General features: G+C 34.3%; 7 protein-coding genes across 7 annotated transcripts; 5 read left to right on the top strand and 2 right to left on the bottom strand.

The window, feature by feature from the left end:
- The first annotated feature begins 743 nt into the window (after positions 1 to 743).
- Tsp_05783 (glutamate dehydrogenase) lies at positions 744 to 2,912 on the top strand. The gene is made up of 3 exons (XM_003380013.1): positions 744 to 1,131; positions 1,200 to 1,487; positions 2,734 to 2,912. The coding sequence occupies exons 1-3, from the start codon at positions 744 to 746 to the stop codon at positions 2,910 to 2,912; spliced, it is 855 nt and encodes a 284-aa protein (XP_003380061.1).
- Positions 2,913 to 2,919: 7 nt separating this feature from the next.
- Positions 2,920 to 5,032, top strand: Tsp_05784 (glutamate dehydrogenase). Its single transcript, XM_003380012.1, has 9 exons — positions 2,920 to 2,973; positions 3,040 to 3,177; positions 3,231 to 3,380; positions 3,448 to 3,652; positions 3,732 to 3,829; positions 3,960 to 4,022; positions 4,056 to 4,176; positions 4,654 to 4,772; positions 4,979 to 5,032. Exons 1-9 carry the CDS (start codon positions 2,920 to 2,922, stop codon positions 5,030 to 5,032), a joined length of 1,002 nt encoding a protein of 333 aa, XP_003380060.1.
- Positions 5,033 to 8,175: 3,143 nt separating this feature from the next.
- Positions 8,176 to 10,146, bottom strand: Tsp_05785 (hypothetical protein). Its single transcript, XM_003380011.1, has 4 exons — positions 10,109 to 10,146; positions 9,815 to 9,900; positions 8,689 to 8,751; positions 8,176 to 8,501 (listed from the first exon to the last, which is right to left on the bottom strand). The coding sequence occupies exons 1-4, from the start codon at positions 10,144 to 10,146 to the stop codon at positions 8,176 to 8,178; spliced, it is 513 nt and encodes a 170-aa protein (XP_003380059.1).
- Positions 10,147 to 10,700: 554 nt separating this feature from the next.
- On the top strand, positions 10,701 to 15,716 carry Tsp_05786 (Fez family zinc finger protein 2). The gene is made up of 5 exons (XM_003380010.1): positions 10,701 to 10,856; positions 11,312 to 11,393; positions 13,979 to 14,523; positions 15,186 to 15,330; positions 15,382 to 15,716. The coding sequence occupies exons 1-5, from the start codon at positions 10,701 to 10,703 to the stop codon at positions 15,714 to 15,716; spliced, it is 1,263 nt and encodes a 420-aa protein (XP_003380058.1).
- Positions 15,717 to 17,384: 1,668 nt separating this feature from the next.
- Positions 17,385 to 17,869, top strand: Tsp_05787 (30S ribosomal protein S19). The gene is made up of 3 exons (XM_003380009.1): positions 17,385 to 17,399; positions 17,422 to 17,624; positions 17,740 to 17,869. Exons 1-3 carry the CDS (start codon positions 17,385 to 17,387, stop codon positions 17,867 to 17,869), a joined length of 348 nt encoding a protein of 115 aa, XP_003380057.1.
- A 1,869-nt stretch (positions 17,870 to 19,738) lies between these two features.
- On the top strand, positions 19,739 to 20,125 carry Tsp_05788 (conserved hypothetical protein). The gene is made up of 2 exons (XM_003380008.1): positions 19,739 to 19,832; positions 19,908 to 20,125. The coding sequence occupies exons 1-2, from the start codon at positions 19,739 to 19,741 to the stop codon at positions 20,123 to 20,125; spliced, it is 312 nt and encodes a 103-aa protein (XP_003380056.1).
- Positions 20,126 to 22,921: 2,796 nt separating this feature from the next.
- On the bottom strand, positions 22,922 to 23,379 carry Tsp_05789 (conserved hypothetical protein). Its single transcript, XM_003380007.1, has 2 exons — positions 23,341 to 23,379; positions 22,922 to 23,308 (listed from the first exon to the last, which is right to left on the bottom strand). The coding sequence occupies exons 1-2, from the start codon at positions 23,377 to 23,379 to the stop codon at positions 22,922 to 22,924; spliced, it is 426 nt and encodes a 141-aa protein (XP_003380055.1).
- Between the last annotated feature and the right edge of the window lie 60 nt (positions 23,380 to 23,439).

The following is a 23,439-nucleotide window of genomic DNA, read 5'->3' as shown; positions in this document are numbered from 1 at the left end:
AGTTGGAAATTATTTTGCATTTATTACATACAAACAAACACACTGACTCAAAACACGTATACTTTTCGATGCATTGAATAAGTGAACAGTCAGTCGTTCGTATTTCTTTTTTCTCATTTTTACAGTTGAACAAAAGTAATTTTATACATAAAATAAATAATATTCTACTGAACTATTGAATAATTTTTGAAAAAAAATTCAACGAAAACCAACAAGACGCTTCAACAATTTAGCCTGATTAATGTTGACCATGATGCATGATAAAGCAGAAAAACAGTCGCTGCTGTTAATGGATTCTCGTATTAAGTTTTGAGTTTTAAATGGATTGTTAAGAAAAAAAACTGTTTAACAGACGAGCAATTTGTTAATTTCAAAATTAGCAGAACCTTTTAAAAATCAGGATAACTCACTGATCTTGGATAGATTCTTTGTTTCGTTGGACGACGACAGATCTCGTCTCAAATTTGCCGCTTCTACGCTAGCTGACGCATGACGCTCTTCCTTCCCCTTTGGAAACGACAAAAACACGTTTCATCCCGCTGACGTAACAACCGCGTGCTGTTCACCCTCGAATAATTCAACTGGCAATGTTCCAACACTTCACCCCGTTGTCAATATTGATGCGACCACGCCCAGCTTTCACATGCAGTTAAATAAATAGCGCAGCTATTGTAGTAATCCTTGCTTGTCGTTAGTTGGTTAGTTGGTTGATTATTTTCTTTTCTTTTCACAGAAGCAACATAATGCATTCCGCTTGTGCGACGTTTGCGCAAATGAACAAATTATTGTTAGCTGGTCGACAGTATTATACGACGGCAGGACTGAGGCAACAAGCCATCAGGAGCAATGTCGAAAGAGCGACCACAGCTAGCAGTGTTCAGGAACCGACATACTTCGAAATGGTCGAACACTTCATCGACAAAAGCTCTCGGCTTGTAGAGCGTCGGCTGAGAGCAGAGAAACATCTTCCACTGTCCGAATTGAAATTTCGTCTGGGCGTGCTTAAAAAAATCAAAATCCCAGAAAGTGTGACAAAATTCAATTTTCCAATTATACGCGACAACGGCGATGTAGAACTGATCCACGCTTGGCGCTGTCAGCATAGCCGACATCTCAATCCTTGCAAAGGAGGTAAAAAATTCTTTACAATGTTTCCAATCAAATTGGTTCATTTGTATCTGCTTTTTTTTCCTATACAGGGATCCGTTACGCTCCTGACGTAGAGGAGAATGAAGTCAAAGCGTTGGCCAGCTTGATGACCATTAAATGTGCCGTAGTGGATGTACCATTCGGAGGTGCCAAAGGAGGTGTTCGAATTGAACCGTCCAAATATAGCAAAGGCGAGCTGGAACGTATAACCAGGAAACTGGCCACTGAATTCACCGAAAAAGGTTACTTGGGTCCGGCTTGCGATGTACCAGCTCCAGATATGGGCACTGGTGAACAAGAAATGGCATGGATAGCTAGCACTTACGCTTCAATACGAGGTAACCGAAACAGACTGAGTTGACGCGCTTCAACACTTTGCACGCGTTTTATTGTTGGATGCTTATTTTAAAAATTGAAACACGAACACCGTTCCTTTCAAAATTGCTTCTACCAACTAGAAATCACGAAGAAATTTATCTCGAGCAAATTTCCTCATATAACATTTAAAAATTACATTTCCTGCAACAAATTGGGTAAAAAACTGTTTTTAATACTGTACCTTAACATCACTTGTCAACGATGCTCAAGTACATATTAGATTTGACCGTGAGATTAAGAATCTCGTTCGAAATGGAAATTAATATCTCTGGTGTGTTATCGCATTTTGATAAGTTAAATTGTTTTTTTTGAACTTTTTAATGTAATTTTTCTTTCATGAAAGCTTACTGACCAATCAATATGGGAAGTACAAAGTTTTGTAAAGCATACGACAATTGACAAGTTTACGTTGATCAGCATTTTGTCTGGTAAACTGCTAGCATTTCTGAAACCTTTATCAAAAAAAAACATTTTCAGTGCTGTTCACTTTGACAGATCTTTATTTTCGTTGGTAACTGAATAAACAACTGACTGAAATTTCAATTTTCATTCATCGTAAAATGAAACTTTTTTTTAAATTTTCATTCACACTATAAGCACGTTTTAAAAAATTGCTTATGCTTTTCCATTTTCAATTTGAAACAATACTAGAAACAGTTACCTTCCAAATTCGTTTTAACTATTGAATCTGATGACTGTAGTGCAACTATACTTCACTATTGAACAATTGAACAATATTATGTTTTGTTTAACAGGTTGAAAGTTCTCCTTTCATAATTAAAACATATATTATACATTTCAAATAAAACGTATTTGTTGCATTTTGTGCAAAACTGCGTGTAAAGTTCATTTTTTAAAAGCACTTTCACGAACAGTATACTACAACTCAAACTGACAAATGTTATTTATTGCTACGAATGAGTTGTACAATTTTCTTTTTATTTTGCACAATTGTATTTAATAAATTCAGTTTCGAAAATTTATTGAAATTAATTTCGTGACTTCGTGATCGTTGAAAACTTTTAACAGCAAATTTCGAATGCTTAGTTTTAATTTCAATTTCACATCGCTTTCTTTACGCTACTGTCTGTATGTTGCGTTTGGTTTATGTTACGAAAAGCGAATTGTCGTTTTTTTTCCAACTTATTGCATTTGAGCAGTGTTTACTTTTTTAAAATGAATTGAAGCATTTCCCATTCTGATTAGGCCACGTGGATAAAGATGCATACGCATGCGTGACCGGTAAACCGATTAATATTGGTGGCATAAATGGCCGTCAGGAAGCTACAGGAAAAGTAAACTTTATTATATATGTAATTACTTTTTCTCTACTCTCTATGAACTTAGGGGATTTGGAATGCTTTGAACATATTTTTACACAATGAAGAGTACATGAAAAAAGTTTCCTTAAACACAGGCTTTTTGGATAAAACGTTCGTTGTTCAAGTAAGTTCATTGTTTTTTTTTATAAATTTTGTTTCTACTTTGAGAAGATAATGACATTTTGCCTAGGGCTTCGGTAACGTAGGCTCGAATGCCGCGGCATTTTTGGTTCAATCCGGTGCCCGTTGCGTGGGCGTAATTGAGCGAAACTGTGCAGTGTACAATGCCAATGGTCTAAATCTAGCTGAGCTACAAGCTTACAAAAAGGTAAATTAATGTTCGCCTAAGTGAACCTTGCAAAGAATTCCTGCTTATTTTAGCAAAATGGTTCAATTGTCGGCTATTGTGGAGCAGAAACTAGCCGTGCAAAAGAAAAAGATCTGATCTTGTTTGCAAACTGTGACCTGCTGATTCCGGCAGCAGTCGAACGTGTTATCGATGCTTCAAATGCAGAAAAAATAAACGCGAAAGTAAAACTTTAAAAAAATTTCTATAAAAATACTTTCAAATGCACGTTTTTCCGGTTGCTTTACTAAGATTATAGTCGAAGCAGCAAATGGTCCAATTACTCCAGTGGCGGATCGAATTCTTCGAGAAAAGAATGTGCTCATAATTCCTGACATATATGCAAACGCTGGTGGAGTAACAGTATCCTACTTTGAATGGTTAAAGAATTTAAATCATGTTCAATTTGGGCGTATGACACCATACCTCAGCGGTGAAACAAATCGTCTTCTTCTGGGTATTTAGTTATAAGCATAAATAAATAAATAAATAAACAAACTATTATGTAATATTTGATGCTGTTATTTTCATTTTAGAAAGCATTCAAAAACTAGCACATTTGTCTAAAGTAAACGATGCATCGTTTCTGGAAGTGATAAGCAAATTAAGCACAATTTTGGACAATGAAACAGAAGTAAATAACCACTGTGTACATGGTTTTCTGAGATATCACACATGCTACGCATCTTATACACACTTTTATACTGAGATATAAAATAGAAATTATATTTTCTATGAAATTTTTAATTTTCTCAATTTTTTAGGCACTCAACGAATCGAGCATCGTCGAATTTGCTCTGAGTCAGACTATGCAGCAATCGGCAAAGGTATGTAAAATGAATTTTAATTCATTCATTAAGAAAACTCTTGCCATTCAGGAAATCATTGCAACCGCCAAACAGTATAATCTCGACATGGACCTCAGAACTGCCGCTTACGTGAATGCAATTGAAAAGATTTTGAATCACTATGAACGCGTTGGTTTTTCCTCTTGATAAACGCATAATATTATATACAGTGTGATTTTATTAATCTTTCAATTATCTCAAGTCGCATCTACGAATCATTCTATTCATGAATTTGAAAATTTGCCATATGATTCTTGATATCATTATGCAATTATGCATTCATAATAGAATTTCCCAGAATATTGCAGAAAATAAATGTTCCAAAACAAGCTTAATTTTTTTTTCTTTCTGATAATGTTTCTAGACAGACAGCACTATACAAGCAGAGCTCTTTTATTCATGGATTATTTTTCCACCACGGTAAAAGCTGTAACACTTTCCTGATATTAATTTCTTAACATTAACATTACATTAACAGTACAGAATTATTAAATGCTTAAAAAAATGTTACACTACATTTATTTCATGACATAGTTATAAATAAACAATTGTAGCATTTGCAATTGTAAATATAAATTTTTGCAATAATACGTAACGCGAATTATTCCAGAAAATCGTAGAGAGAAAATTCCAGGTGAACGCATGCCAATGTTGCATCTGGACGTGATTTTGAAGACAAATACAGGTCAACGGCATAAGCTTGCTACAACATTTGCTATTATGAATAGGGTCATTGTGAAGATGGGACAAAAAAAAACAACAAGTAATGGGTTAAGTTCACGAAAGTTGAGAAAAATAAATTATAAAATCAGCAACTTATCAAATTAAGTTCACATTAGAGCTTCTACAGTGATTATTTCAAATTTTCCAAAGTTAGCTTACTCTTTTCTTATGAAGAGCTTTCTTTGAATATTGTTGTAAATCGACAGTTAAAGATTTTGACGATGATCCAGATTTTACAACTTGGAAAGACGCAACGTCTAAGCTGAAAGAAAATTTTGCATATTTTTGAAGCATCATGAAAGGAACAGTAAATTTTATCGGCCAAGAAAACTTCTGCTATCTTTCAAAGTGATCCTGTGAGGTGCATTTCAAATTTGTCTCACTTACTTTTTCTTAAATTGTTTGCTACTTTTCCAGCCACACTTATTTTCTTTCTTTACAAATCCAAAGTGTTTTACAGAGGCAGTAATATCTGCATCGGGGATATCATCTCCAGGATTTTTTAAATTAAGTTTCACAAGCACTTTTCCATCTTTACATACCTTGGAATGAAGCACGACATTTTCTATTTTCACAGGATACGTGGCATCTTTGTTATTATAAAAAAAGACATCCATTTTAAATATTTATTTTTTTAATTGTATTCATTAATTCGTTTATTCATAAAGAAAAATCTACGCATGTTTACCACTTGGACAAGGCTCTACAATGTCCTTCCGTGCAAGAACCTCAGGTACTGCGCATGTTCTTTTTAAAAGTTTTTCACTTGCAAAGCTTTGCTGAACTGTCGGTGTGAAAAAAATAGCAAGAAAAAGAATAGGCAGCAAGCAGCCGGTTCTCATTTTCTTTTTTTTTTGAAAGTGCGTATTTTAGTCTCATCAACTTCAGCTTAAATAGCACTGGTAAAACAGATTAATGCTCATTAAAAAATTTCAGTAAATTATTTATCCACGCGTCACATAAATTAAATAAAAAATAATAATAAGGTAAAGTCCTATTTTAAAATAAAATTTTACTCATGATTTCAATAATATCGCAGCAAAATCAACATTCATCATGGCACTGTCGCACTGTTCAGCTTTTCTTCGTCAATATTTCACGTTTTTATACTTTTTCAAATTCCGATTTTAATGATAACGAAACACAATTAGAGAAACAAATGCTTTGAATAGCTTTCAAAAATAAATATTTTTTAAATGACACAACTGTTTAAACTTTTAATAGGATTCAGCTTGAAGAAATTATTAGCAAACGGTTTCACAAAAACAAATATCTGGTTGATCAAAATGTGAAATTATTTTGCAATTCAACTAAAATAAATGCAGATATAATTTAACCACAATGAAAAAATGCAGATAATTTTGTGACCATTTGTTTCATACAAATCTGTCAAATAAAAATCATGGCAAAATTTTATATTAATTTACCGGTGAAATTTATAAATTTAAAATTAGTTAAATTCAATCAGCTACACATTTGAATTACGCACACACACAGTCGTAATAATTAAGTAATTTCAGTGGTTTGTGTTTATTAACCGCTGTATTCAGCATTACTTTTCGAGCTGGACCTTAGTGCTCAAAGAAATTAATTTCATCACAACAATAAGCCAAGTTGACAAAAAACTGTCCTCTTCTGTTACATCTGTGGATAATTGATTAAACATTTTTGCTTTCCGTACATAAATAGTATTTCTGGAATTTTACAATTTCCACCAAACACAATTTTTCATCAAATTAACATTAATATTGAATAAATGAATATTCAAAAAAGCGAAAATGATTTCATACTCAGAGAAAACTACATTTAACACTAGTAAATGAAAAAAAAGAAAAAAAATTATTATTCCATATCCATTTTATTAAATGTCTTTTATGGTTCTGAAAATTCAGAAAGCTCAGAAAGAAAGCCACTAAACGATTTGGATACTAAAACAAACTTCTTTTTAAAGAGTCAAAAATTTCATTTATTTTCAAAAATTCACATTAAATACCAATTGTAAACAAACAGTTAGTTTAAGATTTGTAGCATCAAAGTCAGCCTCTGCAAAAGGTCAGTAAGAAGGGACAAGAAAACAGCCACTGCTACTGCTGCTGCGTTTAAACGTCATTGGATTAATATTGTTTTTTTTATCTCAAAACTGACTCAACTCAGTTTGGAAAAAAGTAAGTAATAATGACCTCTATGGGTTGTGCTAACAGATGTGATCAGCATGTTTCTACTGGGTCAGCAAAAGCTAAGCAAAACAAACGCGTCACTTTCAAGCTGAATACTGTAATATCCAAGCTGGCTTAAGGCGCCCGCTGGGCCGCTTACATTTTGGCAACTGGCGTTCATTAGCGGCTTAATTAGCGGATTTGGTCAAGCTTTTCACCAGGCGCCCAGTCAAGTCCGTTTGGACGCGCCCGCAGCGCTTCTGAAAGGCAAAGGTGTGAAATGGCGCGTGCGCACCCGCTGAGATGCGTTCCTGTTGTCGCCCTAAATGGCTGTCGCAGAGGCTAGCAAATGGAGCTGGTTTCCGGTAACCCCATTGTGTGCTTCCCATTAGCTGATCGATACGCTAATAAAGAGCAATACAGGTTACGAAGCAATACGAAAGGAAACCGCTTGAAGAGGAAAAAAATATTACACATTTAACGATTTCCACTCGGCAGATTTTGCAGAATTATGCATTTTTATGTATAAATTAGAAAAATTAAATTTTGTCTGCGTTTTGTTGTTCTTCTTCACACACACAACATTGTTCTAGAAACGCACTTGAATATTTGAAAACTGTGCTCAATCGACCAAACCTATTCAGTCCGCTTCAAGAGATAAAGCCGCTTTCTTATCATTACAAAGAAAGCACATATGCGCTAAAGTGATCACTCAATGATGAAATCAAATTTTCACTTACATTTGATTAACAAGCCCATTTTGCATCACTTTATCTTTCACACATATATGTGTGTGTGTGTGTGTGCATGCAAATATTTTTCTCTTTATCTATTTCTTTTCTTCCTCAAGATTTAAAATAGTGAGCTATGTGAAAAAAACTTATGGATGCATCTTCACAAATCTGTTGCACAATGTTAAATTTATGAACAATAACAAGCTTGCCGATGTGAAATTATTCACAAAATGCCACCAATTTTAAACACGAAGCATACATAGATTTACATGAGCTGTAAAGTTCTATAAAAAATGCCAATTTGTTTTTAATTTGAAAAATTTCCTTCATGTGATTTCCTTCAATTAAAAATAAAAGTCTTAAAAAGTCAATTATTATAGACCATGTAATTGAATATTCGCGATAAAAGTTGACTGAAAATTTGTCATTTGGTGAACTTTGAATGACGGTCAGCCAGAAGGAAGTATTCATTACAGTAGAGGTGACCGTTTTTTTCTTCATCAATAACACGCGTCACACTTAACGTTGCAGGCAATCGTCGTCAATAACGATTGGCTTCTTGGCAGGATTATAAAGTGTGGCTGTCTGAGAAAATGTTACAGTATACCCAAGAAAGTATAGACTGGTGAGAATTCGCATCAATTGCACATCGCAAAGAGTTTCAGACATCAAGGCGCTTTGAAAGAAATTCCACTTAGCTTCTAGTTGACTGATTGTTGTTGTCGTTTCCACGTAGTTGCAAAGAGTGTAATCAGAAACCAACGATTCACTTATACTAATCCTTGTAAAGCTGTTCAATGCTCTTTCTAGTAGCATATTCTTCAGAGTCACAAAGCCAAGCAATGCTCAAATAAAAAGCCATCCGAAAACGTCTCGAATGCTACTCATCACAAGTATAATATTCAGAACAATAACTTAACATTAGGAAAATTGAAACATTGAAATGACAAACAAGCTAACTGTTGAAATTATTCGATACAGACCAAGTAAGCAAAATTAAAAATGTACATGTGCAGGAAAGGAAAAAATCACCTTGAAATATATTTGTGATATCAGTGATAGAAAAGTCAAGCAAACATATTTCTTGAAAACAAGCTGAATGATTGAAAATAATAGTTTGTTTTCTGAACTGCAAAGAATTGAAATTGATAATTTGGAAAATTACGCACGCACAAAATTACAGAATACGCCTTTTTAACGAATACTTGCCCGGGATTTTTAACAAACAAAAAATACCGATATGTGATCACAAATAGTACGAAAGTTTTCTTTGAAAATAAAAAAAAATTTCTAATCACACTGAAACAAATAAAACGATATAAATAAATGACAAAAATAGCAGATGTGACTGAAATTGGAATGTAAATTTTAAATAAGAAAAATAAGAACATTTCTCGACTTATGAATGAATGAATGAATTATCCGTTTCAGATGGTGGTCCAGTTCATCGTTATACTGCTTGTTGTATTTTCATGATACAATTTACAGCTAGCTTGAACATTTTGAAAAATTACTACTCAAAAAATGTCGAAACAAACCAAGATGTGTAAATAAATAAATAATAAATTGCTTTCAAGATTGACGTTCAAAGTGATTTTAAAAAATGCTATTATTTTTTTTGTAATTATGCAGATTATGTGGAAAAATTGTAAATTCCTTTGGAAAAAAAGGTGTTGCTGTTTCTTTGGTTTTTTTTTGGTGCAAATCCTACAGCTAGCTGCTGTCCGTTGGTGTTGGAAAATTTTCAAATTAATATCTCCAGTTATATCGCAAGAAAAACTTGTTTGTGTTGCCATCATCTCACGGTTTGCCCAGTTGTGAAATGCAATTTAGCAGTGAACAAATTGCCGTGCAGTGAGTGGTGAGTGATGTTGAAATTTTGGCCAGAAAAGAAAAACGAAAAAGAAATGGGGAAAAATCCCCAAAGTGAACAACATTCTGCGGTAGCATTTCTGGTTGGCCAGCTTGGCGAAGGGCACAACAACCACTTGGGAGTCCGAATGTGCGTGGTCATGCTGGGCAATTTGTCAACGTTTGTCAGCAATGGGTCTTGATTGAAAATCCACAAATATCGAAAAAGAAGGTGGGGTGCCCGCCCGCCTGTCCTGTCCCAGGCAGGCAGTCTCAATTGGCCTATTTCCCTATCCTGAAAAAACACCTTCGTTCGCTTGTTCGTCGAATTCCGATGCATTTTCAGTTTGGCAAATTGTCGCCGCTAAATTGTTCTCGTTATTGCTTAATCGTCTGAAAAGTGCTTCGACGTCGTGGTTCAGAATTCGTCCTCGTCACCACCATGAAAATCATCACAAACTGGAAACCAATCGACAACGGAAACACTGCAAAAGTGTCTCTCAAATTACAAATTCTTTCACAATGAATTGAAAATTTAATGTGGCTTTTTGAAAAATTCATTTGTCAAATTAACAATTAAAATCTTCTCGAGAATTTCTACTTTCCGCTTGCCGTCGAAGAAAACAGAAGGGAATTCATTCTCAAATCAACTTTACCTGCACATTAATAATTATAAATTCATTTTACAACTAAAAATTTAATTCCATTTCCATTTGTATATTTTATTTGAAAATTAATTTTCCCAAAGCCAAAGTCGATGGCCGTTTTCAACAGGTGAATATATTTTCACTGCTCTCCAAGAGTGTTACGGTTTATTTCATACTTTTCACTTCTTGACATACACATACGCCTAATCACCGTAGATGTAGAATAATTTTCAACACATCCTTGATTTGAGTGAAAAATCAAAATAAATGAACACAATTTTTCTTGCTAAATATCGGTTGTTTTATAATGATGAGATGAGAAAAGCAAAAAGAGAAAAGGGAAATATGGAAAACAAAGAAAAAGTCAAAGTTCCAGTTTGGTGAACTCTACACTGAGCAGAAATTCAATGAATAAGGATTGTCAATTTTCGCTTTTTCTCTCTCTCTCCCCGTTTGCCGCCACAGCTGAACAGTAGGAGGTGCAGTGGTATTAAGGGGACAAATTACAAATGGTCAGGGGCAAAAAATCACGCCCAAGCGAGGACAATGCATTTCAGTGGAAAAAGACGAATGACTACTGACCCACTCCAAACGAACCAATGCAATGACAAAGCCAATAATTACCACTTTGATCCAGACGGTCTGTTTGAACCGTGTGGGTGTGACAAACAATGCAGGCTAAGTTTAATTGGCAGGTCACAAGTGAGATCTCGACCTCTAAAAGAGAAAGCACTGACAATAATCTTCACCGTTGGGTCTGACATACAGGGATGTTGACTTGTGAAAAATCAAAATTATTGACCTCGCGTAATCTGACTTAATGCGACATATCGCATGTTTGCCTATTTTTTCGCCTTCTTTACAAATATCCACATAACAAAAATGACATCTGTTCACAGTAAGCTGAACTCTCGCTATCACTGAAATTATCACCAAATTACAAAGTCAGGAAAAAAAGTAAAATACTGTTTCAACTGCCAAACAGTTGCGTAAAATGCATAAGATGATGATAATTAGACATTAAAATTCACTCCATCAAACAAATGATATAGTAATGACAACATTTTAGAGCGATAAAGTTATACGAAAATAAAAGTACAAATTACTCATTCATTTAAAAAACTACTTTTCAATCGTTTCAAATAATAATAGTTCAGGTGCAAATATCATTTTTCACTTATGCAAGAAATTCATTCCAACTGCACGTACAACGTGTTTTTAACCAACAACACGCAATAGGTTTGTGTTTAAGCAAATTTGATCAACAGTTGCCAATGTTGCGTAAAAATGAAATATGCATTTTGCGTTGAATTGCATGCACATCATGACTGGTCAGTGAATGACCATCGCTTTAGCTACGTCTTTATTCAAAGTGTGCGTGTGTGCGCGTGCGCGCGCAATTAAAATACTTCGTACAAGCGTATGCAATTATGTTGGGGGGCTGCATGTGAATTTTCTTTTACATTTCTAGTTTTTTACATTATTTTTAATATTTAAAGTATGACGAGTGATTATTAAAAATTATTGATTTCAATCATGCAAAGTGTAATTTCAAAAATGAAAACTAAATGCTAAGAAACTGCTCGAGTTAGTCGTTTCAAGGAGACTAATAATGAGAATGCGGTGAAGCTAGTTGTCCAAATGACGGATGGATATGGATGAACAGGTGAACAATGAAAAAGCTTCTGTGAAAGGATAGTTGACTGTCGACCTGCTGACTTTGTAACAATGGCACATCAGATAATAGGTGACGGATATGTTTGAAGAGAACTGGTCACGACAAACAGCATGTCACAAAGTGATCAAACTGTGGTGAAAGCTTCTGGTGAGGAAAAAAGGCGGTACAATGGGCCCTGTCAATTGGTCAGTGAGTGGAAAAAACCGACCTAGAAGTTGTCACTATTTGACCAGCACTGGTCAGCGGTGAAACAGAGAAGCCCTTGATCATATACTCATGAGCGTTTGAAAAGTCAGCTTGCCATCAAGCTGGCAAGCGCAGCAGCGCCGTATTGTCTGTATAGAACAAACGTTGGCGATAGGCCATCTCGTTGTCCGTTTGCCCCCTTTTGTACAATGGCCACGGGGAGTCGGCGATAATTATGTAGGTGAGATTAACGCTCGTCATGGTTCCAGGTGCCGCTGGACTGTAATTGACCATCAGGTGAATAATGGTCAAGGTGCGAATTCTGGCCAGCCACTTTCGCGCCTCAGCGATCAACTGCCACCTTTTCACAGGCTTTTGTCTGCACGCTTTGGACAGGTCGGAACTGATAAATCTGCTAGTGGTCAAGTCTGCGTCAAGCGCAAACCGCCAGCGCGCTTTTCATTCCGCTAATTGACCACTAAATCGTTCGGTTCAGTAAACCCGTTCAATTGCCAAAGCGGATCCAGAAAAAGATGCAAAAGAGGCGCTGAACCATTGGAATCATCATAAACCGCCATTTCCCTCTTTACGCTTTTCTCAAAGAATGAAACCTCAATCATCATTTTCGTTGTTGCGCTTTTCCTATGATCAGTCAAAAGAAAAACTGCATCTCAATGAATAACGCCAGCGTTTACACTTATCCGCCTGCACTGTGCCCTGATATTGTAGATGAAAGCAATAAACTCGCATTTCTTTTGCATTCGCGTAAAATACAATTAAAATGTCATTTAAATTATACAGGCTTTTTTCAAAAAATGAACCACCATTCAAAACGGTAATTAATTAATTAATTAATTAATTTTAAATGTAATTAGGCGATGTTTAAAATTTCCAATAAAATTAGAATTTCAATAAATGACAGACGTTGTTGAGATGAACATTTTTGCTAATTAAATTTAAAGAAAACGCCCACCAGCTTACTTTGAACTAAGTCACTTTGAAATCGCTGAACAAATCCGACCATCTGCGCAAAAGAGCGTTTCATAATCGACCGTTATGCAAAGTCATCACAAATTTTTCCCTATTTCTGCGTAATAAGCAGCGAGAGTGAAAAATCGCTTCATTGAACGTAGGCTCTTTTCGCTCTGCTCATATAAGCGGCAAATTTTTATGTCGAAGCTAACAGGCATTTTGCTGCCAGATAATTGAAATACATTATATGCATAAACTTACTTGTCGACGATGACAAAATTCATTTTTGCCTTTATATATGAACGAGGATGAAAGAAAAGTCATATTGTGATTTAAAATGGAAATTGCGTGTGATAGAAATTTCACGTCATTGTAAAGAGATTTATACTTTTTTTGTTCTTAAAGAAAAAACTAAAAATCAAAATATGATTTCAATCAACTGCTTTTGCAAGTAGAAAGTAATGGCTGTGAAAAATTTTAAAACAAGAAGTTGTTTCTTGAAAAAAGCTTTTGAAAATTGAAGTCTTCAAGTAATTTAGAAAGTGCTGATATCGAAAAATGCCTGTTGTGTGATGTTTACGTAATGGTCACGTGGAGACCTCAAACAATGTAGAGAATCATATTTCATATTTGTCGATCGACACTGATTCCTCGTTGGTTATTCCACAGCCGGCCTCCTACTGTACCAGCGCAAACGCTGATTGGTCAGTTATTTGCATGATGGCCCGCCTCGCACTGCGCTGCTTCAGGTCTGATCACTTGATCGTCATATGGTCGTGGCAACGCTCGTGTGAGTTGGATTGCGAGTTGTTAGAGAAAATGAACGAGACGTTATCTTTTTCTGTATCAAGACTCATGCAGCCTGATCCTACACAGCAACAACAGCAACAACAATATCAACAGCAGCAGCAGCAACAATATCAACAGCTACAACTGCAGTTACAACTACAGCTTCACCAGCAGCAGTTAAACCAAGTACATTTTCAAGAGCAAAGAAAAATTGGTGAACAGTGGATTGTTTACAGTCAACAGCAAGCAATACCTCGCCTTTGGAATCCCACAGTTCCTCAGCCTGGTATTTGGCCATCTCTTCCTAATTCAGATGCTTTGTATCCACTGTGGGTGATGAATAATGTATTCGCAGCAGCAGCCGTAGCAGCCGCTACTGGCACAAAGCCAGTCCCAATCCTTTCAACCGGTTATCATCCATATTTACAATTAGCCATAGAAGAACCAAAAGAATTAGAAGAAAGACAGTCGCATATGAGCTCACCGAGAGTTGATGCAACAATAAATCAACAAGTAGAATCGAACCAAATACCAGCCGAAATTCAGACTGAAAATTCTCAAGAGCAGAAATCTGTTGCTTCAACGAGCAAAGCATCGCCAAAAAGAAATTCACCAACTACTCAACAGCAACAGGCGAAGACAAAAACATTCGTTTGTCCTGACTGTGGAAAAGTTTTCAACGCTCATTACAACTTGATGCGCCACATGCCAGTGCATACTGGCGCCAGACCATTTGTGTGCAAGGTAAAATTTTGTTTCCTTATTTCAGTAAAAACACCTCTGTTTATTACTTTAAAGCCTTAACTACTCTGTGCTATTTAATATTTTCAATAATTTTACCAAGTTCATCAATACTTAAATCAGTAATTAAATAAAAAAATAAACCGATGATCAACCCATTAACATCTCTGCCAACCTGTAATAATGATGAGCTTTTTATTAGTTTTTAAAATTTACAAATTGACATCACATATATATGCTATGCTAATATACCTCACTGATTAATTTACTCTCTTTATTTGCAGCAATAAAATTATAAATTTCATAAATGAGTTTGCTCATTTTGTTATCATATAAATTTCGATAATGATAATTCGATAAACTAGAAGCATAAAGCATAAAAACCGTCTTTGCTTAATCATTGATCAGGTAAACGTCAAAACGTTAATTAAAAGCTTAAAATGTAGCAAAAATTTTGATCAAAATAATCATCATTGGTAAACTAATTGATATTACTTTACATATGGTATAAAATTAACATTGTAAATTAGTGCCAATTTTCATTTCAGCTATTCTGCTAGATTAACTTACACAAACATACAGCTATTTTAACACGAATGATAATATGCTGAAATTGTTATCAAACACGCATAGTTGTTGTTAAATGTGAAAATTCTACATTTCAGATGTGTGGCAAAGGATTTCGTCAAGCGAGCACATTGTGTCGTCATAAAATTATTCACACCCATGAAAAGCCGCACAAGTGTCAGACATGCGGCAAAGCTTTCAATCGAAGCTCCACACTCAATACGCACGCCAGAATTCATCTAGGTAAATGCACAGCCATTCGAAAGGAAAAAATTTTTTCATCGTCATTTTTAGGTTATAAGCCATTTGTTTGTGAATTTTGCGGCAAAGGTTTTCATCAAAAAGGCAATTATAAAAATCACAAAATGACTCACAACGGTGAAAAAGCGTTCAAGTGTCACATTTGCCAAAAAGCTTTTCACCAGGTTTACAATTTGACATTCCACATGCATACTCATCAGGAAAAGAAGCCATTTACGTGTCATATTTGTGGCAAAGGATTTTGTCGAAATTTTGATCTGAAGAAGCATTTGCGAAAGTTACACGAACGTGTGAAACCATCCCATGAAGAGAATGAAAACCAAACTACCGGAAGCAGCGTTTTCCGAAGCATCGCCACAATGATTTGAAACTGCAGTTTGGAAACTTATCATGCATTTGACTAGTTATCTTTGCACAATTTTTTTAAAACTATATAATCTGCAACATTGTCATTTGTGAATAAGTAAAAGATGAATGGATTGGTGTTGAGCTAAATGATTGCAATTTCAGCTTTTTGACTTCTATACACCAAGGACAAGTAGAAGTGACAGAAGGAGGGTCTATTTTGTCTAACGGAGGATCACTACCGTAATCCGGGCCAAGGAGAACGCCTAGCCTAGGCCTTCGCCAGCGAAAAGCAACGCCAGCTGTCAGCGGCCACGCGTAATCCGATTGGCACCATGATCAGTCGGCTTTGTAAAATTCAATGGAAACGTGTCAAGATTAAGTGGAACAACGGTGTCGTCAGGGAACATTTGTACTGGTCAGCTATCTATCAGGTCAGGGCGACTTTGCGCCACAAACAAGCCAATTATCCAGCAGGGGGTAATATTTAACTTAGCTGATTCATGTTAGGAAAAAAAACGAAACTGCAGCACACTGATCATCGACCGCCCTTTGCCGCCCAAAGTGCAAACCACAATTATGCAATGCGTACCCTTTATTCAAAACAATTGCTTCAACAGTGAAATGAACCAACCAATCGTGACAGTTGCCAAAAATACTTATCAGTTCAATCAAGATTAAGAAGTAGCTTTCACAAGACTGCAAAAATCTTCAGTTCATTCAATTTGTTTTATAATCCAAGCACAAATACACAAAATCACAAACAAAACAAATTATTATTCTAGAATGATACCAATTTCATTTTTACACAACAAATTAAAAAGTTGCTAAATTCATTCTTTTACGGTGAAAAAACACTTATATTTCGGGGAGATTACGCGAAAATGTAATAAGCATCGGGTACGGTTGGTAAATTTTTCTTCATTATGCATATGTTTTATCATTTTGGAAATTTTCATCAATGTAAAAACAAACATTTGTACAACAAAACATTAGCAGTAACAGACAGGAAATAATTACGTGATAATGCATTGTTGAAATGAATTTATCATGTGAAATCATCATACTGTAGTAGATTTTTTACGAGTACACAAATAATTTTGTGAAACTTAAAATAATATTAAATACAAAGAAAAATTCAACAAAAAAACGTTCAAAACAAACTAATCTAATATGTGTGCATAATTTAAAATTGTTTTGCAGAAATAAAACAATCTTCTTCAGTGTTAAATAATTTAAAGCTTTATACCAATGAAAAGTAATCAATAAATTTCTTTGCCGCTGCAGATAATGCAAAATTTTTTACGATTGAAATTAATAAACGCTTACAAACTAAATAAATAAATAAACGGTGATTTAAAAAAAGACAAATACATATCCCAATAAAGTTATTTTTTGATAGTTTATCGAAGTTTGAGTTATTTATTGTGTTGTTTGAAATTTTTATAAAATAAAAATTCAACTTTTGCGCAGTGATGAAAGAAATAATGGAGAAATGGATCAGAAAAAATAAAATACAATAAAATACAAAAAAATTGAGAATAAAATTATCAGGGAAAATTTAAACGACAGGTCCAGATTGCTGATGATATTCGCTTGAATAGATTTTAAAGTTAAAAATTATTATAATTTTCTATTTTTTTCCTGGCATGCTTCAACTTGGTCGATTAAATAGAAGAGAAAAATTATAAATGGCCAACGAAAAAGTTGTCTTAGCACCTTTTGAAGGGACAATTTAAATTCTCCACACGTCAACAGGACACTGGTGGGTTTTCATTGTTCCACCTGCTGGCCAAGCCATCGAGCATCGACCAAGCGGATAATCGTAACGAGCAGTCATGTTGTGCTTGGACACAGCCAATTTTACCAGAACTTCACACTGTTGAACTGTTTATTCCTTTATGCATCACAACGCAATTTGCCCCATTGCTGTTTTTTTTTCTAGACCAAACTTTTGCCCGGGTTGGAATGAAAAACGTTAACGCCGTGAGCGTGTTGTGTGCCAATGACACTGCATTTTTTGAAATTCACTATTCTCAACTACAGTTCACTCATTTTGCAAGGACACATTAAGCAGCCAACTGGAAAACGGTATGAAATTAGTCGAGACAGCAGCTTATGGTCCATTAAATCCACTACAGACTACTTTGTCAGTTACTATACTGCACAATGGTAGTGGAGTGTTTTTTCCAACTTAGACCTAATTTTTGCATCGTTTACCAGTATCACGTTTAGTCATGGAATATTTCTACGTTGTGTGAAATTTTAGGCTTTCGTGAAATGCTTATTTAAATGTCAAATTGAGTAAAATGAAAAAAAATTTAATTTTAAAAATTCATATCTCGCTTTGCATTTTTTAATATTTACTTAAAATGATTCGGCAATGGTGAGCAGCACTCAGTCGAACATAAAGAATAGTAAAATGCAATATCTAATAATAAATATGACGTAATTTAATCTATTCATTATCATTCATGTAATTAATTCAGTACGTTTCAGTTCAGCCAATCTTGCTTTGCTTGTCTTAATAATTTGCAATTGATCACAAGTTGCTCAGTAGGGCAAAATTTTAATTCAATATTATGAAAAATATCGAAAAGTTCACTTCAATCAGTAATTATTAACCAAAAATTATATTCGAACAATTCAAAGAAAAAAAAACAAACAAACAATACCACATAGCTCATGCATTTGCTGATGATAATTTAATTTAAAATAGCCAATTTGTTTGTTTGTTTGTCTGTTTTTCATTGAAGATATCACTTTTAACAAACATCAATTCAACATCACAGATAATTTTGATCCTATTAAAGTTCCAATTCCTTTCAGATATTCAGATTTCAAGTGTAGTTTTAATCTACGTTCGAACTATTTTTCAGAAAACAGATAAAATGGTGATGAAATGAACAAAAAACCATTCCTGCATTCACGAACAAGAATCTTAAATATTATCACCGTATATTATAAAAAATAACAATTTAAGTAAGAAAAAAATTTGTATTTACAAATTTTCGCTCATAAGCAAACAAATATATGCAAAACATTGTGTAAGATGAAGTGAAATGAAATTTACGCTTTTACAAAAAAATCAAACCTCATTATCAACATTACGGTAAATCTCTTTAAATCACATATTTCAGTTTTTGTACAAGTTTAAAAAAATGAAAATGCACAAATATGGGATTTTATTTTTTTAAGTAATTTATACGCGAAACAAATACAAACGTATCTGATGGTACAATGTTCGATATTGTACATCCCGCCTGATTGAACAGTGGTCATTTTTGAATAGAAATTACTGGATTTTGTACTTTGTTACGAATTTTGTATAGGTTAATATGTTGGAACATTGAGAGACAATTTGCAAATAATATGGAGAAATTGTTCAACAAGAAAAGCATTTCTGTTTTATGCATTGTAAATTGCGGTGAAAAGCGTACCGTTAAATTGAATTGAAAGTGTTCCTTTTTGTAATAAAGAATAGCTTGTGATTAATTATTTTGCATATGCATATCTCAACTTAAAAAAGTGAACGCCGCGCGTTTTCCAATCGTCTACTTTATCTACAGAAGATCGTGCTGTGGTCGTTGCATACGCTGATCTGTTAGGGGAAAAAACAATCCAATAATTCACATTGTAAAATTACTGTAACCGATTCAAAATTTTGTAGAATGAAAAACGCTGAAATTTGCATCCGGTCATCGGAATGACAGTTAGAAGGCAACTTTTTACAAAATGATCTGAATTTAAATCGTTTGCTAATTTACTGAGAATGAAACAGGTTCACTTTGGGTGAAAACAATAATGTACAAAATGATTCAAGCATGACTTGTTGTCTGACAAAGTTGCAAGGACGACAATAATAAACAATTTTCAACAACAACAACAACAACAAAGCGAATGATATCTCAAGTGAAAATATGTTAATTTGATGTGGTTGAACGATTTTTCATCCCCGACCAAAACTACAACCGTGTAATAAATATACTGTCGTCGTTTAGACACAAATATGACTTTTCTTTGTAGAAACGAATTACAATTGAACATGGGAACAACTGAATTCAACGATGACGAGCAAATGATTAACTTCAACGCAGTTTTGCATGCTCAATTAAATAACAGTGTAAAGTTTACTTACCGTTTTTTGATGAAGCGTTGTGATGGCTGAGTTCCAGTGGAAAGTCGAATTTGAATATTTTTCTTTTTACCGTCAGATTTGAAAATTGAACATTTCAAGAAAAGTGAAAATTTTGCCCAAATACGTACAAAAAATATATCCGCTTGTTGTTGTGTTTACAGAGAAACGAATATATTCCGCACAATGGCAGGATTGGCAAGGCGCAGTCGGTTTTATAACAACAATTCTGATAAGAAAAGCGTCGCCGTAATGATTGGAAATTTGCATATTTGTCGCCGATTTGTCCGTTTGTGATTTCACAATCACAACGTTCACTTTTCTGTTCATTGTTGTTCAGCAGCAGTGACGGATTGAAAAAGAAAATGGAAATTTTATAATTCAATTGAAATTTAAATCATGTAAAATTTACCAAATTCAAATTTTACAATCAATTGAAATGAAATCAATTATCGACAAAATCAAAGTTGTTGTTTAATTCAATTGCTTTTTTTGTTGTGATGAAATTTCAAAATACTCTTAGCAAAAGATAATGATCAACAAATAGTTTCGACATTCAATATTCGTAATATCAAATAGAGTAGATATTTGAAATCGAACAACAACAACAATGTTATTCAAATTTTTATTTCAACAAATTTTGCCCGTATGAACAATTAAGTGTTAACATTATTTGTTACATTGCGAAATATTTCTATCCTCTACAATATACAGATAGATAGATAGATTGCGGATGGATATTTTTTTTCTTTTATACAACTGTTGCTTTTTGTGTTCAACATTTGATAATAACATTGTTTTAAAGCTGTCTTTACTTCTTTGTAACTGATACACTGTTGATAGAATTATTTCCATTGAGCAGAGTGCATCGATGTCCCATTTATTGTGGCCTGAATTATTATTATTATCTATCCTTGAGAATGAGCGTGTTTCACTTTGAAACACACATCTGAAGTGCCTATTTTGACGATTTATGCAACGTTTAATAAAATTGGTCAGTTTTAATCAATGACGTCACTGTTGCACGTTAATTCAAAAGAAAGAAAAAACAATAACTTTCTTTCATTAATAACAAGTTCCTGACGTAATTGATTTTTCATTCCAATTCTTTCGATCAAGTAAAAACACACATCTACAGTAAACATCTTTTCAAATGTACGAACAATTTTTCTCAGAACAACTTTTTCTCCCATCTTCTGGTAATTGTGAATAAAAAAAATGAAAAAGAAAAAATTTTTGTTTTTCATTTTTGTAAACAAAACCCTAAACAAATATAATAGTTTGTTAGAAACGAGTTTTACACTTCCAACGAGTTGAATTAACAATGATTACTGTAATTTGGGTAAAGAATGTTCAAAAAAGGTTGAAAACTAAATTGAAGCTTTGTCACGCACTGCGTGGGCAGTGTGAATGCATTCGTTGAATGTGTCGAAAATTGAAATTCCTTTTCAGGAATTTGTGCACAGAATTATCCCGTAAACGGCCACGTTTACCGGATCAGAAATCAAGAACAAAAACGGAAGCATCGAAATTCTTCTGTTCATCATCTCTCGAAGTTATGAATGCAAGTTCTGATTTAAACCATATTTTCACTTTTCACAATGAAAAATATATTGCAATTAATTATTGATAAAGTGGATTTTCCAAAAATACTACACTTTAACCTGGTTTGAAAACTTCACTTGACGTTTTCGTCATCATTCATGTTGCTGCGCGCACCAACAGATAACAAAAACAGAACGTGTTTGTGTTCTTTTGTGCCGTTCTGATTAAAACTGTAAGAAAGTGAAAATAATAAATAAGCACAACACATTTCATCTCGTTGAAATGTTAATTTTAAAAATTTATTTAAATTGAAAATGAAAATCTATTCATTCATTGAAATAATGAATGAATAGAATGAATGAATGAATGAATCAATCGATCAATCAATGAATCAATGATCAATGGCAAACTATAAAACAAGTACTATTATCCTATTTAATAAAAAGTAATCACAGATTATCATACGCGTATATGGTTAATTTTGAAAATTAATATACACAACCAAGTTTTAAAATACACGAACAAAATTATAAACATCATGTGCAATAAATAAATCAATTTGCTCATGAAAATCAAATTGCACAGTGTGAAAAAATGAACATTCAATTTTTGTTTTTTGAATTGGAATGTATGTTTTAATTGTTCATTTACCGGTAAAATGAAAATTTTTTTAAATTAAATTTTTAAATTAAAGTAAAATAAACGATCAAGTTCATTATTATTATTATTATTATTATTATTATTATGCAACAAAATTTCTAATGTCAAAGAAAAATTCGGTCAGTTTGAAAATTCATATTCAACAATCGGCAAGTTTGGAGTTGTAATAATTGGGAGATTTACGTTGATTAATAATAAAGTGAAAAGTTGAAAAAGATGAATGGAATGAAGTCTTGTTGTCTGGTGGGGCTTTGTCAAAATTTGGGCTAAGTAGACTGGAGAAATGAGCGAATGCGAAATGAAAGAGAGAATATTAAATGAAAGAAATTTGTGTGCAAACAACAACAGAAGAATAAAATGCAAAAACAACAAAAGTTGGTTAATAATATCAAGATGTAAAAAAAATTGAAAAAAAAAACAAATTTTGAGGGGTTAATTTTGGGGTTAACAGACACGTGCCTCTTTAAAACTACGACCTTCGAAAACCCAGTGTATGTATGTATGTATGTATGCAAGATTGGGGTGAATAAGTTTCACCGGGTGTGGCAGTGACGACGACGACCTCGACATCTACATGGTCGATCGTACAGGCCGTTATGTCGTTTAAACAACATCAAGTCCAGATTTTTTCCATTCTCACATGGTCAGATAAAGTTCGTTCAAGTACGTGAACGAGTTGAAGAAAATAAGCCGCCGGATTATCATCAATTGTTTCACTTGTTTTCTAAATAGGCGAGTTTCCGGCCCAGTGATTTTCACGTTCCACGATCGCTCTACTTGCCCCGTTGAAAACAGATCACTCGCCATTATATAAAGGGGAATGGTGAAAATACAAAGAAAAACAACTAACAAATAAATACATCTAAATAATAACTAGCCAAAATAATACTAATAATATCTGCTAGTAGAACAGTTAATAGTTAATGATGATGATTCTGGCGAACAGCACAAATATCTCGTATTGATGCTACTGGCAGCTTGGGGTAAGTATAGTTGCAGTTGCAGAATGGGAAGAAAGAACACACGTATTGACCCACACGCATACACATACGTACAGCCACAAAGCCGTGAGATGATTTTTTCACTGGCACTTGTCTCGCTCAAGGCGGCACATCGACACAGCAAATGGGTTGGAAAGGACGTGCGCCTGGCATGATGAAGCCCAGGGGGCGTGGTGGCGCCGTCGGCGCCCCGGCGCCAAAGTGGCGAAAAACTAACCAACAAGCCGACGCGGCGGGCAGAGAAGAAAAACCGACGCGCTTTGCTAAGCGGACACTGAATTTCGGTCAACGAGTTGACAATTCTACTTCAGAGCTTTCCACTTGCACAACCGGCTGAGCCGTCATTTTTCCCAATTCCTACCACTGATCCCTGCCAATCGAGTAGCCCCGCTTGCAAAAGCATGC

Source organism: Trichinella spiralis (assembly GCF_000181795.1).
Source record: "Trichinella spiralis strain ISS 195 chromosome Unknown Scfld2, whole genome shotgun sequence".
Taxonomy (NCBI): domain Eukaryota; kingdom Metazoa; phylum Nematoda; class Enoplea; order Trichinellida; family Trichinellidae; genus Trichinella; species Trichinella spiralis.
This window is presented reverse-complemented; position numbering and strand designations above follow the sequence as displayed.

Coding starts and splice junctions, on each gene's coding strand:
- Tsp_05787 (XM_003380009.1), top strand. Junction 17,625..17,739: donor ACGCAATTTGCCCCATTGCT/GTTTTTTTTTCT, acceptor TCTCAACTACAG/TTCACTCATTTTGCAAGGAC.
- Tsp_05788 (XM_003380008.1), top strand. CDS start 19,739: ATGGGAACAACTGAATTCAACGATGACGAGCAAATGATTAACTTCAAC. Junction 19,833..19,907: donor CAGTGTAAAGTTTACTTACC/GTTTTTTGATGA, acceptor TTTTACCGTCAG/ATTTGAAAATTGAACATTTC.
- Tsp_05786 (XM_003380010.1), top strand. CDS start 10,701: ATGCATTTCAGTGGAAAAAGACGAATGACTACTGACCCACTCCAAACG. Junction 10,857..11,311: donor GTTTAATTGGCAGGTCACAA/GTGAGATCTCGA, acceptor ATAATAGTTCAG/GTGCAAATATCATTTTTCAC. Junction 14,524..15,185: donor CCAGACCATTTGTGTGCAAG/GTAAAATTTTGT, acceptor TCTACATTTCAG/ATGTGTGGCAAAGGATTTCG.
- Tsp_05784 (XM_003380012.1), top strand. CDS start 2,920: ATGAAAAAAGTTTCCTTAAACACAGGCTTTTTGGATAAAACGTTCGTT. Junction 3,381..3,447: donor CAGAAAAAATAAACGCGAAA/GTAAAACTTTAA, acceptor TGCTTTACTAAG/ATTATAGTCGAAGCAGCAAA. Junction 4,023..4,055: donor CTATGCAGCAATCGGCAAAG/GTATGTAAAATG, acceptor TCATTCATTAAG/AAAACTCTTGCCATTCAGGA.
- Tsp_05789 (XM_003380007.1), bottom strand. CDS start 23,379: ATGACGGCTCAGCCGGTTGTGCAAGTGGAAAGCTCTGAA. Junction 23,309..23,340: donor TGCAAGTGGAAAGCTCTGAA/GTAGAATTGTCA, acceptor ACCGAAATTCAG/TGTCCGCTTAGCAAAGCGCG.
- Tsp_05783 (XM_003380013.1), top strand. CDS start 744: ATGCATTCCGCTTGTGCGACGTTTGCGCAAATGAACAAATTATTGTTA. Junction 1,132..1,199: donor TCTCAATCCTTGCAAAGGAG/GTAAAAAATTCT, acceptor TTTCCTATACAG/GGATCCGTTACGCTCCTGAC. Junction 1,488..2,733: donor CACTTACGCTTCAATACGAG/GTAACCGAAACA, acceptor CATTCTGATTAG/GCCACGTGGATAAAGATGCA.
- Tsp_05785 (XM_003380011.1), bottom strand. CDS start 10,146: ATGAATTCCCTTCTGTTTTCTTCGACGGCAAGCGGAAA. Junction 8,752..9,814: donor CGACGAACAAGCGAACGAAG/GTGTTTTTTCAG, acceptor TCAATCATTCAG/CTTGTTTTCAAGAAATATGT. Junction 8,502..8,688: donor TATCACAAATATATTTCAAG/GTGATTTTTTCC, acceptor TTTTTATTTGAG/CATTGCTTGGCTTTGTGACT.